This window comes from Trichechus manatus, unplaced genomic scaffold (assembly GCF_000243295.1).
Source record: "Trichechus manatus latirostris isolate Lorelei unplaced genomic scaffold, TriManLat1.0 scaffold00116, whole genome shotgun sequence".
In the NCBI taxonomy this organism is placed as follows: Eukaryota; Metazoa; Chordata; class Mammalia; order Sirenia; family Trichechidae; genus Trichechus; species Trichechus manatus.
This window is the reverse complement of record NW_004444052.1, coordinates 9,182,682-9,199,298: the sequence shown is the minus strand read 5'-3', so window position 1 is coordinate 9,199,298 and position 16,617 is coordinate 9,182,682. Positions and strand designations below refer to the sequence as shown.

At 46.2% G+C, this 16,617-nt stretch overlaps 1 protein-coding gene across 1 annotated transcript in view; it reads right to left on the bottom strand.

Moving 5' to 3' along the window:
* Nucleotides 1-3,699: 3,699 nt before the first annotated feature.
* The window catches only part of ZFHX3 (zinc finger homeobox 3), a 188,679-nt gene continuing 175,761 nt past the window's right edge, over nucleotides 3,700-16,617 (bottom strand). The window contains exons 7-9 of the mRNA XM_023738419.1: nucleotides 16,351-16,453; nucleotides 9,622-15,090; nucleotides 3,700-5,369 (exon numbers count right to left, since the gene is read on the bottom strand). Of these exons, the coding sequence (XP_023594187.1) occupies nucleotides 3,700-5,369; nucleotides 9,622-15,090; nucleotides 16,351-16,453 (7,242 nt within the window). The remainder of the gene's footprint in view (nucleotides 5,370-9,621; nucleotides 15,091-16,350; nucleotides 16,454-16,617) is intronic.

Sequence of the window (16,617 nt, the reverse complement as noted above, 5' to 3'; positions counted from 1 at the left end):
CAACCAACTCAATTTATGCTTCTATTTAAAATGTTTAATTTAATTTATTATTTAAAAAAAAAAATATGTCCATGAACATCAAGTGCACTGGCTTAGGTCACGCCTCTCTCCTAAAACTTCCTGCCATGCCTGATAAACTCAGGTTTAAACACATGCCGTCTGTTTTACTTTATTTTCAATCGTGTAAAACTTTGGCCACATTCATCTCTTTAAATAGCTTTTAATTTAACAAAACAAAAACTTCCTAGATGTATTAAACTTTTCCTTTTTTTTTTTTTTCCTTTTTTTTCTTTTTGGAAAGATGGAGGAAGGATGGGTGAAGTAACTCCCATTCTGGGGGTCCATTTGGTGCTATGACTGAATGGTTTCCAGCACCAACCCACACTATGGAGTATTAAAAAAAATATGGAAGTGAAGAACTAATTTAAAAGTGGGTTGATATATCCTACTCAGCTACCTACTATGCAGCAGACAGGAGTAAATTCCCCGAGTGAGATCAATCATCTAAATTAACAGTTGAGCATTATAGTGAACTTCATGCTTTTTAAATGATACCGGTCATAGCCACAGTGGATGTCAGCCCACAAACATCTAAAAAGGTCATGTTTGACCTCTAATTTTCACCATCACTGACTGCTTTGCTACTTCTGGGTTAATGCTGAGAATTACTTTTCCTTTTGAATGAACTTATATGTGGGCAGTTCAGTTGTAGAGGAAAGCATTAAGTGTGCAACCCACTCCAGGTTGAAACAATCACACAACGCCTATGAGGAACACTGGTGGTGGAAACATGCTTAGCCAGTCTACCAACCACCGTGCTGTCGCCAAACACAAGGCATGGCATAACAAAACACCGACACTCTGCCTCACAGAGGGAAGATGGCATAGTAGCTCAAAAAAAGAAAACCACCAAGTGGGGGTGAGCAAAATTACAAGGAAATGAACTTAAGGGGGGAGGTGGGGGGTGCAGGGAGGAAGGGATAGAAATTGCACTATTACCAAGCAATACCATTTTTAAAAACAAAGATTTCAGAAAAGACCTAGTAGAATTTGACAGGTAAAGCTAGTGTTAAATTGTTAATTGGTATCACATAGAGAACCAAAGACATTTTTTTCTATATGATACAGACACAGAGTTAACATACAACAGGTAAATGGCAAAAAATATATATATATATTTCATAGAGTTACAAACGATAAAATAATGGAAAAAAAACTGTACAACTTTAAAATTTAAAAATGTTCATCTCAAACACAGGGAGAAAATACAAGAATTCTTGTTAAAAGAAAATAGCTTGTTAAAACAGCAAATGTTTTGTGTACTCGTTTTTGACACCTTATGCTACAACTGGATACTGGTATGAATAGTCAGATGGTACTCTTTAGTACTTCTACTTAAAAAAAAATTAAAAAAGGAATTTGCACTGTGCATCAGCCTAGTTAGAAATATGTACAACAGTTCAGGATCTACTCTTCCATTAAACTAAAAACAAATTCATAAAAATAAAACAGTCCCGGCTAAAAAAGAAAATCCATTTTCAGATCTTGGAATGCTCCAGTCTTTTTGCAAAGTCGATGAGTGGCTTCAGCACTGGGGAAAGAAGCCCGAAAGGTGACCAAATGGAACCTGCATTCACAGTCTTCAAAGTTCCCTTTTGAAACATAAGGAAGAGAATGAAGGGGGAGAAGGATTTCACACTTTTGGGGCAAGGGGAGATTGTTTCTGTTGATGTTTGGCTATTAAAGTGAAACAGCAAAGCATCTATTTGTCTCCAAAATCTACGTTTTAGCAGCACAAAGTTTTCCTTTCAAAGTTCAGACCATTTTTAAGATGAGGAAGGATGTGTGTTGTGTGTTACAGGAATATGGATATTAACATAAACGCAAGTGCCTCACATACGGTTCCTTTTTTGCTTTCTGTACATTACTATCTGCTTCTTTGTTGGCTGCACTCTGGATCACTCGCCGCTCAGACTGCCTAACACAAGGACAAAACTTTGAAGTAAAAAATGTGTCTTTTGGTATATGGAATTGTCATTAATAGTTGCCTCTCTGCTTGCAGAAGAAGCACATAAACAACCTGGGAATCTTCTGTTTTAGTCTTTCATTAAACTAAGTCTTACTTGTTTAAATCAAAAACAAATTCTCAAGTAACAAGAACCCTTCCCCTGCATCAGCAGTGAAAGGGTGTGTCTTTGGATTTTATTTAAAGCATGAAATTTCTTTTTCTGAGAGAGGAAAAACAAAAAACAAAACCAAAAACCAAACTCCTAACTAAAAACTTTTTTAGGGGGGGAAAAGAAAGCACACAGTCCAATTACACAAACAGAAACAAATGCTTTAGGAAAAGAATATTTGAAGCATCTATCAAAAAGAAGGGGTAAAAGACAAAGGAAAGATTAAAAAATAAATGCACAAGGCTAACAGACATAAGTAACTAGAATTATATGCCTTTTAAAAAGTTTCAACTCCCCAACCAAAAATATTCTGTGAGGATCCTAGTAACCCCTAAAACCCTTTGAAATTCTTTCTTTAGTTTTATAAAATAATTTGCAGCTACCCTCTAAGAAATGAAGGCAGCTACCTTAAGTGGGAGATTATAGGATGGGAGGTGGAAGGAGGAAAGAGAAAGTGGACTTAAGGGACAAGGGGGAGAAAAGTTTTTAGGCGAATCAACGGATTGCAATCTATCTGCTAGGAATGAACAAGACAACATCAAATGAGGAGCTGTCAGCTGGACCATACAAAAAGCTAAATGTACACAAAAGGTTTTTTTTTTTTCCTTTAAAATCTACCATACTGCTTCAGTTCATTTCCAATGCAACAATCTACTCAACACCAAAAATGGTCATATCTATCATAAATACAGAAAGTCAGTTTTTAAAACTTATTATTTTTAAGCTACAAGTCCTCAACACTCTTTGTGTGTGTGGGTTGTTTTTTGTTTTTTTCTGAAAGTGGGAGTGCTTATTAACTTTTCCCCTTGAAACTGGCTTCAGCAGAAAAGCTATCCTTAAAATCCCCAGAAAGCTAAAGCAGTTCACATTGTTTTTCTCGAATACTTTCTGCCCATTTAAATTAACAAAACAAAAAATCTTTACTGGAACCCAAAAAAAAAAAAAAAAAAAACTGAAAAAGTAATATATATAAAACAATGATTCTGGAAACAGAACAAAGTGTGAGCGATTGACCTGAGAATAAAAAGACATTACATTTCTTTTTTTTTTTCTTTTAGCAAGCCATTGGTATCTGAATGCTAAGATAGCAAGAAAGTTAAAACTGTAACAGGTGGACTGCTTTCCCATACAGTGCATGCCGGGCTCCTCTGTGCTATCAACGTGGGGCGTTTATTGAAAAAGGGCAAATATACAAGGGGTATAAGCTCCAAAGACATTAGGGAGGCCCTGCGGACTTCTGTTTCCCAGACCAATAGTACCTTCAAAAGGACACAATGTAACAGGGGTAAGGTTTTTTTTTGTTTTGTTTTTAATAATAAAAGGAAAAAAAAAAAAGACAAGAATGTAAAATCACCGGCATAGATAGGTATATGGGAAAACAACCCACGCTTTTTCTTTTTTTTCCTTTTTTTTTTTTTTTTTTTTGGTAGAAGCTTTGGAATTGCAGTTTAGTCTATTTTTGAAATTGGTTTGTAAATTTTTGTATTTAAATTCATTTGTTTGTATTGTTCATCTTCAAAGCTTACAATCTGAAGGTGTCCGTTCCTACACTGGTCAGACCACTGTCCTTGGGGCAGCTGGGGTCTTTGGGACCCTCCACCGGGCTCGCCGGTCCGTCGGACTTTTGGCTGAGATCCGTGTCAGACTCCTCCGAATAGTCGTCTGTTGGCATCGAGGGCTGAACCCCTGAGGTGCTGCATGAACTTGAGGTAACCGTTGAAGATGAGGAGAGAGGAGGAAAAGAAGGGGGCTTCGCAGCCGAAGCCCGGGAGACCACTTGCGGCCAAGACTTCCTGGAGGCGTGGGGGGAAGCGGAGTGGGGGGCGGCGGCTGACGGGGGAGGGGGGCTGTCGTTTGAGTGAGCGGCAGACTGCGAGGTAGATGCGGTGCTAGGATCGGGGAAGCAGGCAGAGTGAGGTAATAAACTAGGGTGCTCTTTGGCGTTTCTTGCTGCTCTCGTGATTGTTCTGTGTTTGTGCAAGGCCGACTCGAGATGTTGACTCAGAGCTTCCTCCCCACAGAGCGCGCTCTCGCACGCCAGGCAGTGGTACGAGCCGCCGCCGCCATTACCGCCGCCGCTGCCATTGCCGCCGCCGCCGTTGCCGCCGCCGGTGGGGACATGAAGCACCATCTCCTGCAGGTTCACCACTGACTGGCCGAAGAAGCAGAGGGATTTCAGGTGGCTCCTCGCCGCCTCCTCGTCACTGAAGCCTGCCTGGCACTTGCGGCAGACCAACTTGTACTGCACCTTTGGAACAATGAAGGGGTCGTAGAGGGAGTCCGCACTTTTGCTTTCTGCTTCTGGCTCTTCGGGGGGTTTCGGCAGGAGGGGGGACACCTCACGGGGTGCGTTTTTCTGCTCTTCTGGTTTGGGGGATTCTTTGGCAGGGTCTTTGTCTGGGGAAGCAGCCCCCTGGGGGACTGGGGTTTGGCTTGCTTTGGGCTGCTGCACTTTTTGCTGCTGCTGCTGCTGTTGCTGCAGTTGCCGCTGCTGCTGCTGCTGGATGGCCTCCTGCAGACTCTGCTGGTATTGCTGGTACTGCTGCAGTAGGGAGCCCGGGGACAGCCCCATCAGGGCCTGCGACAGCGCAGGGCTGTAGGGGAACAGGCCTTCCATGCCATACATGGGCTGCAGGTACCCGCTCTGCAGGGCGCCAGGGATCTGGGGAGCGTAATAAGGAGAAAAGCTTGGTACAAAGTAAGGAAGGAACTGGCTCGTGAGCAATGCTGTGGGGTCCGAAGTCAAGGCTGCCTGCAGGGCCTGCAGCTGTGCAGGATCCACTGCATACTCCATGGTGGGGAGTGGGGCAGAAATTGTGGCTGCCGCCGCTGTAGCAGCCTCTCCTTTCTCCTTCTTGGGGACAGGCAGGGGCTCCCCTTTCCCTTTGTGTACCTTTTCTTTCTCCTTTACTTTCTCACTGTCTTTGTCCTTACGTTGCTGCTGTTGCGGCGGGAGCTGTGGTGCGGGTGGCGGCTGGGCTGCTGCTGGCGGTGGCGGCTGCTGCCCCTGTGGTTGCTGCTGCTGGGGTTGGGAGGGTTGCTGAGGGGCCATCGTCATGGTGGCTTGTGCTGGGGTCGGGGAGCTCAGCGATGCTGAGGACGGTTTATTTGGTAATCCCGATGTGGGGAGGCCAGGGGAAGGAACTGTTGTGCTGGGCAGACCCATCAAGTTCGGTTTGGGAGACGTTAAAGCTGAAGGGAATGGAGAAAGGGAAATCACATGTCAGTCTGGGGTGGTGAGGCTGAGCTTGGTATCTTACCTGTGTCAGTGACACATTATTTGGACGTCTCAAGGTTTAAACTTGAAAGATCCTCTCAAAACCAGTGTTTCCAACAGAAGTATCCCTCCAGGCTTACGGCTGGACTGTTGCTAGCTGCTGTCGAGTCAGCCCCTGACTCTTGGCAACCCCATTCACAGTGGGACTGGACCATTGTGATCCAGGGTTGGATAACCTTGTAAAATCAGGATCCAGTCCTGGGTCAGCTCCCATACTTCCTCTGTTCAGCTAAACAACTTCCAGCTTCCAACACTTTCCTGCCCAATATGCTATGCCCACTAGTTCATTTTTCCCACTAGTTCACATTTTCTTGGCCATGCGATCTCAGGTATCACTCGCTCTGCCCAGTGCAGTTAGTCTGGAGGCCCCTAAACTAGCTATTTTCAGTTGGGACTCATTTGAACCAAAGCTCCACAGGAACAGTACAGCCACAGTTGAGGCAACAGGAGAAGAGAGTGAAAACAAAGCTGGCAAGGCTCCAAGGCCACGTGAACAAATGAACAGGCCTCCTCCCTCTGATCCCTGGTGCTATAGCTGAATAGATGCTACAGGAGGGCAGAGAGAAGAGGAGGAATAGGAAAATGTGAAGGAAGAGCATGGGAAAACAATCTATCCAGGGAAAACTCTTCCACTGCCTCTGCCCAGCTGACTATCTAGGAATAGGATTCTGAAGTTCTGGAACCAAACGTCTCCTCTAGCCACTGAATGACATGCAGGAGTTGGCAGGGCTACAGATGCTTGAATAACTAGCTACAGGACGAAGAGAAAAGCACTGACCAAAATGGAACAGCCCGAGGTGCTGGCACCACCAATTCCCAAGACATCACAACCTACCCCCACCCACCCCCAGGCCTCATTACTTATGGGGGTGGTAAGGGTCTTTGACCATGTCACCAGGCCCGAATGGGGTACAGTCCCATCCTCGATCATAGTCAGATCTAATCCACCACTACCCTGCAGAGCCTTCACCCCCCCCAGAACCTAATATCCTCCCTGACCCACAGCTGTCTCCTTATTCGAGTCTTCTGTTCTAGGGTGATGATAGAGGATAGTGCTGCTGATGGTACACCAAGCTGCAGGAATCAAGAAGAGCTCACAGGCAACGGCCACCAGAACACATCTTCATTCACCACACCCAAGAAACTAGACAGTGCACATCTCTTCACTTCAGAGGACACTATATACAAAGCAAACCCGTTGCCATCAAGGCGATTCTAACTCATAGCAACTCTATAGGACAGACTAAAACTGCCCCCAGAGGGTTTCCAAAGCTATAATCTTTACAGAAGCAGACTGCTAATATGTTTCTCCAGTGGAGTGGCTGATGAGTTCGAACCGCCGACCTTTTGATTAGCAGCCATGCCCTTAACCACTGTGCCACCAGGGCTCCTTTTAGGGGCTCCCAAAATATAAAATCATAAATTCTATAGCTCCTTATATTTCATCTGGACCATCCTCTGCCAGAAAGCTGCGGCAGGGGTTCAAAAACATGACACTGTCTTTGTGAAAAACACATTTTAAGCCCAGACCTGAGTGAGGATCACTGCAACGTGAGTGAAAACCATTGCCATTTCTGGCTACCGTGGTGCAATGTTCACCAAACTATTAGACTGCATTTTAAAAGCCCTCAAAGTTTAGATGAAGAAAACAGGGTTGCATCAAATTGCCAATCCTAGAAAAACATCCACTAACACTTGGGTAACCAAGGAGGATGATTCCCTCAGCATCACATACTCTTCCAAAATGGCAGAACAGGACCTCTGAAATTAAGCTGTCCAGTTTCCTCAACATACAAAAGGGACTAAAACCAGAGGAAAAGATGTGACTGACTTTACTGAGGAAATCAGTAAAGTCTTGATTAAGCTGCACAAATGAGGCCAAGACAGAATGGATTATGAATTCTAAACTTGGGGCATGACTCTTTCTGTCAAATCACAAGGCAATGGGTCTGCTCCAGGTTTTAGGCTTGGGGCCAGAGCCAAAAGATCAGTGCGGCAAGGAAGAAACATCTGCGATTTCCCCATCCCTATGGGCATTAGGCTTTCAGGAGAAAGACATGGGTAAGAAGGCCTTAAACTGACTTTCTGTATCCTCAACTGACAGCCTACATAAAAGATCCCAATGTTAAGAAACATTTATTGAACCTGTACTTCTAAAGTCTGCACTAGCCATGTTAGACACAGTAGCTCAGTACATTCTCATAATAATTCCATGATAATCAGCTTTTTCATCTGTAAAATCAGAACTGAGCAAATTATTTCATCCCCCAGAAACTCAGCTATGCACTTCTGGAGTCAGACTAACCAGGGTAGTACTAGCTAACATACATCATCAGCTGTGTGTTGTTGGCCTGTTGACCTCGTGGAACCTCAACTTTCCACAATAGATGGTTGTAGGCATTAAATGAAAGACCATGTGGAAAGAGTTTAGAATTAGGCTTCACATATAATACAGACTTAAGAAACATGAGTTAATTCCCTCCCATTCCATATCCAGTGCTCCTGAGAGCTGTGGTGCAGTCAGGTGAAGGTAACTGGGGTACGTCTGGCTGCCCTGAATAAAGAGCAGATTTTTCTATCTTGAGTCCACTCTGAGTGGTCAGAACCTGAGTAGCACTAAACATATACCTGTTGACTGATTGGCTCATATTGGGTGTTGTGGAAGGAGCACAAAGCACTGGGAGCCAGGAGGCCTGGGTGGGAGCTCTGGCTCCTACCCTAGCTTGCTGAATGGTCTTGACCTCTCTGGGCCTCAGTTTTCTCATCTGTAAAACAAGGGGAATAGATCAGACATCCTGATTCTAATCTGTTCACATTATTATGATAGGCTGGGCCTTCCCAAGCTCCTCTGCCAAGGTCCTGGGCTGCAAGGGTAATTCAGTGCCTGGACACTTTCCATAGCTGATTTCCTGGCTTATATCTGGCTGGCTTTAGCATCATTCTGTAACGTTACTTGCCAACACATATAAGCAACTACTTCTATGTCTTAATGCCTTCTTTTCTTGTTCTTCTCTTTGGATAAGAAACTGGACCAGGAATGAGGTAGCTTCATGTTCTGTAAAACTGAGAATTAATTCAACCAGAAACCAGGACTGCTCTAGGAAACAGCAGAGCCACTTCAAGCACTGGGAACAAAGACGTGTTTTAAAAGTCAGGGAGGCACTCTGAGGGGCTCTCCTTTGGTGAATGTGCACTGGCCAGTGCAGCCCATTGGGCGAAGTTGCAGACTTTTGCCTAAGCCTCACAGGATATTGGAGGTGAAGGTCCAATTTACAAAAGACAGATGGATCCAGAGAAGATGGATGATGATGGATGGAGGAACAAAAGAGGTAGTTAGGAAGAACTATCAAACTCTCTATTAAGTGGAAATACAAGAGTGCTAAATATGTATGACTCTGAATAAAGGAGGAAGCGATGGGCGAAAAGAAATGAAGGGGTGACTGAGAACCCCTAAACATGTGCATTTGTCTGTCTGGAAGATAAACATATCAAAATTCAGAACTACACTGCCCAATACAAGATTCCTGGTCAGTACACTCAAGTAGAAAGGCAATTTCATTAGAAGTTAAGAGAGAACTCCAGGAGTAAGGACTCATCATAAAAGAGCTGCTTCTTGATAGCAGTTCTCCTGCCAGAGCAAGTAACTCTCTAAAAAAGAGAGCTGGACCACAGGCAAGGGCAAAGAGTTGATTTAAATAATCTCGAACCAGTTTCCATAGAGGATAACCCAGAACTAACGAGGTTCTGGTGTCTTATACTTGTGACAAATGTCTAGATGGGATCAGCATTTCCACAAGGACTGAATGAGTCTATGGTGGAAACATCTTTCTTGAAAATACCCCAGGAGTTAGTAGGCTAGGACCCTCAAGCTTTCACCTATAGCACACCCCCTAGTTGTGCTACTGAACACAGGGCAAAAGAGTGGTTTCAGAAGAGATGTTTCAGTTAGGAGGTTCCATTCCTTACCTAGGAAGGCAAAGACTCAGTTGCACACCAGCAGTAGGGAGACTAAATGGAAAGGAACTGAAGTTTTGTTTCTCTTAGAGAACTAGAAAGGGGAAGCTTCCTTCCAGTACTGGGAGGGTTTGGGTGGTGGCCACATGACAAAACTCTTAATTGGGCAGCTAGCTCTTTAAAGGAGAAAGAATCGCCTAGAGCAGAACCCACCTGTGTTGGATGGAGTAAAGCCTGGCAAGGAGGGGCTGTTGAGGCCGGGGAGCAACACAGGAGGAATGCCCTGGAGCGCTGGGTATGCTGTAGGAAGGTTAAGAGCCTGAAGAGGGGCACTGTCAAACATCCCTTGCTGCTGAGCTGCCAGTCCGAGGACCTCATTGGCCTTTTTAATCCGGTCCAACTCCTGTTGAGCCATCAACTGACGTACAGTGGCTGGGTCAAAGTATTCTTTCTCCTTGTCCAACTGGCTTCCAATAGTGTCTTTAACTTTGGAGATATGCTGTTGGGAAAAGATATGGTCACGTACAGACAGCCGAGCGCTGTACTTGATGCCACACAAAGTGCACTCTGTTTTGGGTCCCTCATAACTCGTTTGGTTTATACCAAAATGCTTGGCCATGCTTAACTTGGACTTCTTTTCTTTGGCCCGGGCATTCTGGAACCAGACCTGAACAACTCTCTTTGGCAATCCAATGTCATTGCCCAGGACCTCACATTCTAGCATCGTGGGTGTCCTGTAGTCATTAAAGCATGACTTGAGGACCTTTAGCTGCAGATTGGTCATTTGAGTGCGAAAACGTTTCTGCCCAGGCCTATCCCCACTATCTCCAGATTTGCCTGTTGACCCACTTGCCCCAGGACTCGGAGAGCAGGGATCTGCAAGGCTTGAGGTTTCACTGTAGTCCACTGTGCCTTCATTGTCATATTCCTTGCTGTAGAAGCTCGGGGCTGGGCTGACCAGACCCGACGACAACCGATCTTCATACTCAGACATTGCCATCATGGCGGCTTTGGTCAACCCTTCATTGGGTGCTGAAGATTTGGTTTCAGTGGCTATTCCTGTCGCGCTGTCATTATCTGCATTGCCCTCGTCTCCAGTGGTGGTATCTGTGATTGCCGTGTTGACAGAGGAACAGTCGTCATTGTCCAGCTTAGTCTGGTCAAAGTTTAGATTAACTGAGGACATGGAGGGGCTTTCAAAGTCTTCAATCCCTTCCACTTTGATGGAGGAAGGGCTAAGAAGAGTTCTGGGAGACAACTCCATGGTTTTACTCACAGGCGAGAGGGGAACACCCTGGCCATCACTACTGCTTGGGGGTAGGTGAGAAAAGCTAGTTCCATCAAAAATATCTCCTTTCATCTGGAGTCCCCCATCACAGTCTAACAGCATTGCAGACAGAGTTAGGTTGTAGCCAGCTCTCTTGGCTTCATGCCAATGACGAGACCGTATGTGAGCCTCCAGGGCAGTCTTGGCTTTGAAGAGCGCTCTGCAAAACGGGCACCTCCTGTGGGCCTGGGCTGGACCTACAGCCCGGAACTGTCCTTTCCTTTCCCGAGCTCGGGTATTCTGAAACCAAACTTGCACCACACGTTTCTTCAAGCCTACCTCATGCGCAATGTGATCCAACATCTTTCGAGTTGGATTGGAGTCCAGTAGATATTTTTGGTAGAGAATTTCTAGCTGCTCTGGTGTAATGGTCGTCCTCAAACGCTTGTCTCTCTGAGGTTCTTCTCCTCCTGTCCCACTATCATTTTCGCCAGGGCTTGCACTGGCCTTTTCTTCCAGCTTCCTCTTCAGAGTGTTCATTGTGGAGGTTGGAGTTGAAGGAGAAGTGGCTGAGCTTGCTGGAATCTGAGGTATGGCCCCAGAGAGCAGCTGGCTGGCCAGGAGTGGGTTACTTGGGTCAAAGAGCATGAAAGGCATATCCAGTGACCTGTCCAAAAACTGGGGGTGGATGAACTGGTTCTGTGCACTCAGAAAGTGAAGTTGCTGATGCTCCTGCCAGTGCTCAAATGATGGAAATGCCAATTTACACTGGTCACACTGGTAGGGGATTAGCTGAGGAGGTAGGTTTGCCAACTGCTGAGGGGTTGACGTGTGGAGGGGCTTGAGGGGAAGGTGAGAGAGCTGGGAAGGACTGGGGCTCGACTGTGGTAAGGGGCACTGAGGAGGGGGTGCTTGTGGAGGCGGCTGTGGTAACGAAGGGGGAGAAGCCATTTGTGGGAGCTTTTGTTGGGGTGTGTTTGTCTTCTGCTCGGGCTGGTCTTGCTGCTGCAGCTCTTGCTTTGGTTGTCCTTGTTTCTCTTGGGTTTGGTTTGCCTGTGCACTGGGAAGTTCAGCGTGCTTTGGTTTCTCATCACTTGGTTCTGTTTTTGAACTGAAAGTGGCCAGTTCGTCAGCCTCAGCTGTAAGCTGCAAGAAGGCGGAGGAAGCTGTATTGGCTGTTGGAGCTGGGGCACTGTAAGCCTGTGAGGGCATTGGGGTGCTGCAGGAAGAGCTGGTGGGAGTCAGGATTTCCATGGCATCCATGGAATCCTCATTTTGGCTGTCATCCTGCCCCTCGTCATCTTCATCCTTGTAACACAGCTTCTTCTGGTGCTTGATGAGATCAAAGATGCGCTGAAACACCAGGCTACATTTTTTGCACTGGTAGTTTAAGTTGCTCGTTCGAATATATCTATCATTGGTAAGCTCACGCCGCTCACCATCTTTGCCCTCTCCCTGATTCTCATAATTTTTCCTGGCCTTCTGTCGGGCATTCTGAAACCACACCACTATGACTCGGGTTGGAAGGTTCAGTAAATTAGAGAGCTGCTCAAATTCATCATCCTTTGGGTAAGCATTGGCATCAAAAAAGTCCTGCAGGACCCTCAGCTGGTAGTCAGTAAACCTTGTTCTTGAAGACCTCTTGCTTCCCCAGTACTCCTGCTTCTGAGGTTCTGGTGAAGGGGGCCGGGAGTCAATCTTGAGCTCCTCCAGACTGGTGATCGGGGGATTGCTGAAGTTGTAAGGGGAGTCCTTGTTACGCTGCCGCTCTTTGAAGAGAGTATTTCTGAACCAGTGCTTGATCACTTTCTGGGGCAGCCCAGACTTGTCTGCCATCTCTTTGATCTGTTCTTCACTGGGGGAGTTGTTAATATCAAAATATTGGCGCAGGACTCGGAGCTGGTCATCCGTGATCCTGGTTCGAGGCCTCTTATTCTGCTGTTGGAGCAGGCTTGGATTGAGCTGATGCTGGTACAGGTGCGCCAGGTCTGCAGGCAGAGGTTCCACAGGTCCAAGCTGAGGGGGCAGCTGAGCTGGTAGGGTCTGCAGTGGCATTGTTTGCATCATCAGCGGTGAGAAGATAGGCAGCTCCATTGGCATGGAGAGCTGAGTAAGCGGAACAGATGGCTGGGCCGGTGCAATCGTTGGAGATGTGATGGGTGGGGCTGAGGCAGGAATGGCTGGCGTGGAAGCTGGCTGAGGTGGTGCTGCAGGAAGAGGAGGAGGAGGAGGTGGGGGTGGAGGTGGAGGGGGTGGCGGCTCTGGGGTCTGCGGCCTCAGGGGATAGAGTTTATCATAGTGCTCTCTGTACTGTTTGGCAAACCTCTCCAGCTGTTTAAAGGGAAAGTAATTTTGATGAACATGCTCTTGATGACTCTTTAAAATCAAGATGTTGGAAAACAACTTGCCACAGGAGTCACACTCAAGCTTTTCCAAATTCTCTCCTGGCTCAGTCTTCCCATTCTTCTTCTGCACCTTCTGCTTGTTCTCATTGTACTGAATGACCAGCTCAAAGCCAAAGTTCTCAAGCAACGCCTTGGTGGCATTCCCTCTGGCATCTGAGGCAATGCGTGGAGGGAGCATGGAAGGCTCAGTACTACTCCCTGGTGCCAACTCCTTCTTCTCTTTGGCCTTCACGGCATCTGGCAGTGATTCCTTTGGTCCTGGATTGCCTTCTCCTCCCTCGGCACTGTCCCTCTCTCTCTGGCTTTCTTTCTCCTTTTCTTTGATGACCAATTTGTTCTTCTTCTCAGGGTGTTGGCTTGGCTGAAGAAGGGTAGAGTGACTCTGGGACAGAGAGAGCTGGCTCTGCTGCTGCTGCTGCAGAATCTGTTGGTGGCTCTGCTGTGGGATCTGAACCTGAGCCTTTAAATCTTCCAGCAGGCCTGGGCCTGTCCCAGTCAGCGTCAACGCCCCGCTGGTCACAGGCAAGCTTACCTCGGGGTTGAGCTGGAACTCCGCACTCGGGATATAGAAGGGGAAGAGGAGATGCTGCTGCTGCTGCAATTGCAGCAGGGTCTCAGTGGTCATGGGGAAGTGAGGAAGGAGGGTGGGGTTGAATAGCTGAGACTGGATCAGGGCAGCCTGCTGCTGCAGCTCTTGCTGCAAGTGAGCTTGAACTTGGGCCTGGGCCTGGGCCTGGGTCAGTGTCTGTGCTTGTTGTTGTTGTTGCTGCTGCTGCTGCTGCTGCTGCTGCTGCTGCTGTTGCTGCTGTTGCCTGGAAGCAATCATATCTGCCAGCTTCTTCCGATTGGCCTCCTTGGGCTCTGAAGGGGAAGCAATGTTGGCTCCGATGGGATTCCCAAGAGGCAACATACCTACACTTTCAGTGGGCACTTGGCTCAGTAAGTTGGAACTCGGAGCGATACCAGCACTGCTTGGATTGGTGGTGGTAAAGGTGTTACTGCTGCTGGTACTCACAGGACTTGGGGTGGAAGAACTCAGGGAGACACTGCTGCTGTTCCCAGTCCCATTGTTACTGCCACTTGCAGCCTCCAGCTTGGCTGCCCGGGCCTTGGTTTGATGTAATACAGACCTCATGTGGATCTCCAAAGTAGAACTCTGGCTATAGGCCACATTACAGGTGTTACACTTAAAAGGTTTGTTGTCTGGGCTGCTGGTGGGTTCTGGCTGACCAGTTGCTGATTCTTGAAGGGCTCTCTTTAATTTATGCAGGTGGGAGACAGAATTGTAGTGCACTAACAGGATGTTCTTTTGAGTGAAAGATTCCTTGCAGACAGTACACTTGTAAGGGCGAGAAGGGTCTAGAAATTTTTCCATGGTGAAGTTGGGGCCTTTTCTGAAAGGTAGAGCTCTCTTTGGCTCTGAGCCCGAGTCTTCCTGTACCGACCCAGAGTCACTGCCCGTGGGGCTCTGTTTATCTTCCAAGTCACTCTCTTCTTCCTTGTCTTCCTCAACGATTATAGTGTGGTCCTCAGCCAGGGTGGGGTCTCCCATTGCCAGGAGGTCACCATTGACCAGAAGGCCACCATAAAGCTGCTGGATGTCAGCCTCACTCAACTCCAGGTGGTTCGTCTCGAGGTGTTTTTTCAGAGCCTGGAAAGTTCTGAAACTGCGCTGACAAAGACAGCACATGGTGGCAGCTCTGATCACATGGTACTGAGAATGGAGCTGCAACTTTTCAATGGTCTTAAACGCCAGGCTACACTGATTACAGCGGTACTTGTACACGTGGCGATCTGACACAGGCAGCTGAGGTCTCTTGGTGTGAACTTCGCTGAAGTGTGTCTGAAGGGCAGCAGAAGTTTTGAAAACCTGGTTGCACCCCTTCTTCCAGCAGAGGAAGCCTGAGTCTTCCCTCACAGAGCCTGGGTCAGCAGGAGATGGCTTCAAATCTCCACTGTGCTCTGCACTCACTGAAGGCAAGATGTTCTTTCCTAGATCCTCTGAGGTTTCTGTAAAAAAAAAAAATCAAGCCCAAAGATAAACAAGGCTTTGTTTCAAGGAGAGCACCCAGGGTGAGCTGTCTACCTAGTGAGGACTAAGAATCTAATGATGAGAGAAATACCCAACCTGAAAGACAGAATCTCTCCACAGATCCCCCAGTATTACATATTATAAACAGGGCACACAGGAACAGAGATGAATAAAAAGAAATACAGAAAGTTTCAACTCTTAATAGGTCTATATCACAGATCTGAAAGTCTTTTTTTTTTTTTTTAAACAATATTTAATTGCTTGACTGAGAATCTTCAATTTCTCAAGAACTGGTTTGAAAGGTGCTTGATCTTAGACTGGATTCCCCTTCTACTTTTATGTATTAAGAATTTAGCACAGTGGATCTGAACTGTTGAATTAATGCTGTCCTAAGTAATAGGAAATTTATAAGAACTGCTGTCTACTATACTGTAAGAAATATATATATTTTTAGGCATTTAATAATGTGACTTGTGACTATCATCTCTAAACAACAAACATGCAAGTGGCCAATTATTAAAATTGTTTTCCTACAGTGAGATCATCACACCTGTAAATACCCTGACCATTAACAAAGGAGGAGTGTGGCAGTGGTGCGGCTTAATGCTTCCCAACTTAAATCTTAGGTGATTACAAGAGGTGAAAGAGGCAGGAGAACCTCTGTGCCTCATAAACAGAGGCCTATTGATCCATCTAACTAGGTACCACTGTGTGGCCAACAATAGCAGTATGCATGTCTCCAACAATGTTCTTTCCAAATGCTGCACCTCTATGCTTCATCCTAAGGCAATTCCAGAAGACTTAGACAAGAACTCTGTGTAGAGGTAGCTCCTAGAAGACAACTAATCCTGTCACCCCACGTTTCACAAGACCCTATTAATTAAATCCTTGGAGATAGAGTGTTTAACAGCTTAGGGTGGTGGTGCTATGGGCCTAATGACTGTCTCTGGTTATTCACTCCCTCACTGTATAGTCTACAGGGACATGTGGTCCATACCAAAATTCTGTTGGTTCTCACACTGATTTTCTCTCATCTTGAAACCATATGAATAATATACAAATACAAGCCAAGAGCCAGAGTATAAAGTAGCTGCTAATAGTGCCCCTCATCTCCCAATCAGCTACATTCAGCTTAGGAGTACTGTCAAAGAATTCTTGGCACCTTCTCTCTCTGAAAATTTTGGCTCAAGATTTCTATTTGATTTCTGTTCCCAGGGGTCAAGAATAACTATACTAACCAGGCTGCTTTCCTGCCTCCTCCAAATTGGAATTCCCATCTCGATCTGGAACCAGTGCTGGGAGGAACATGCTGCTGGGCATCACCATCTCAGGGGTGGTCACCTGAGGAGCAAGAGGCAGAGAAACGAGGAGAGTCAAATGGAGAGGAAAGAGACACAAAGTAGGGAAATGTTTAAAAATTCTTTAATAAGCAAAATTAGCCTTCACCAGTGTAAAGCCAGAGGTGTCACTTTTCATAGCTCACTGAAGATTCATGTTTATTAGAC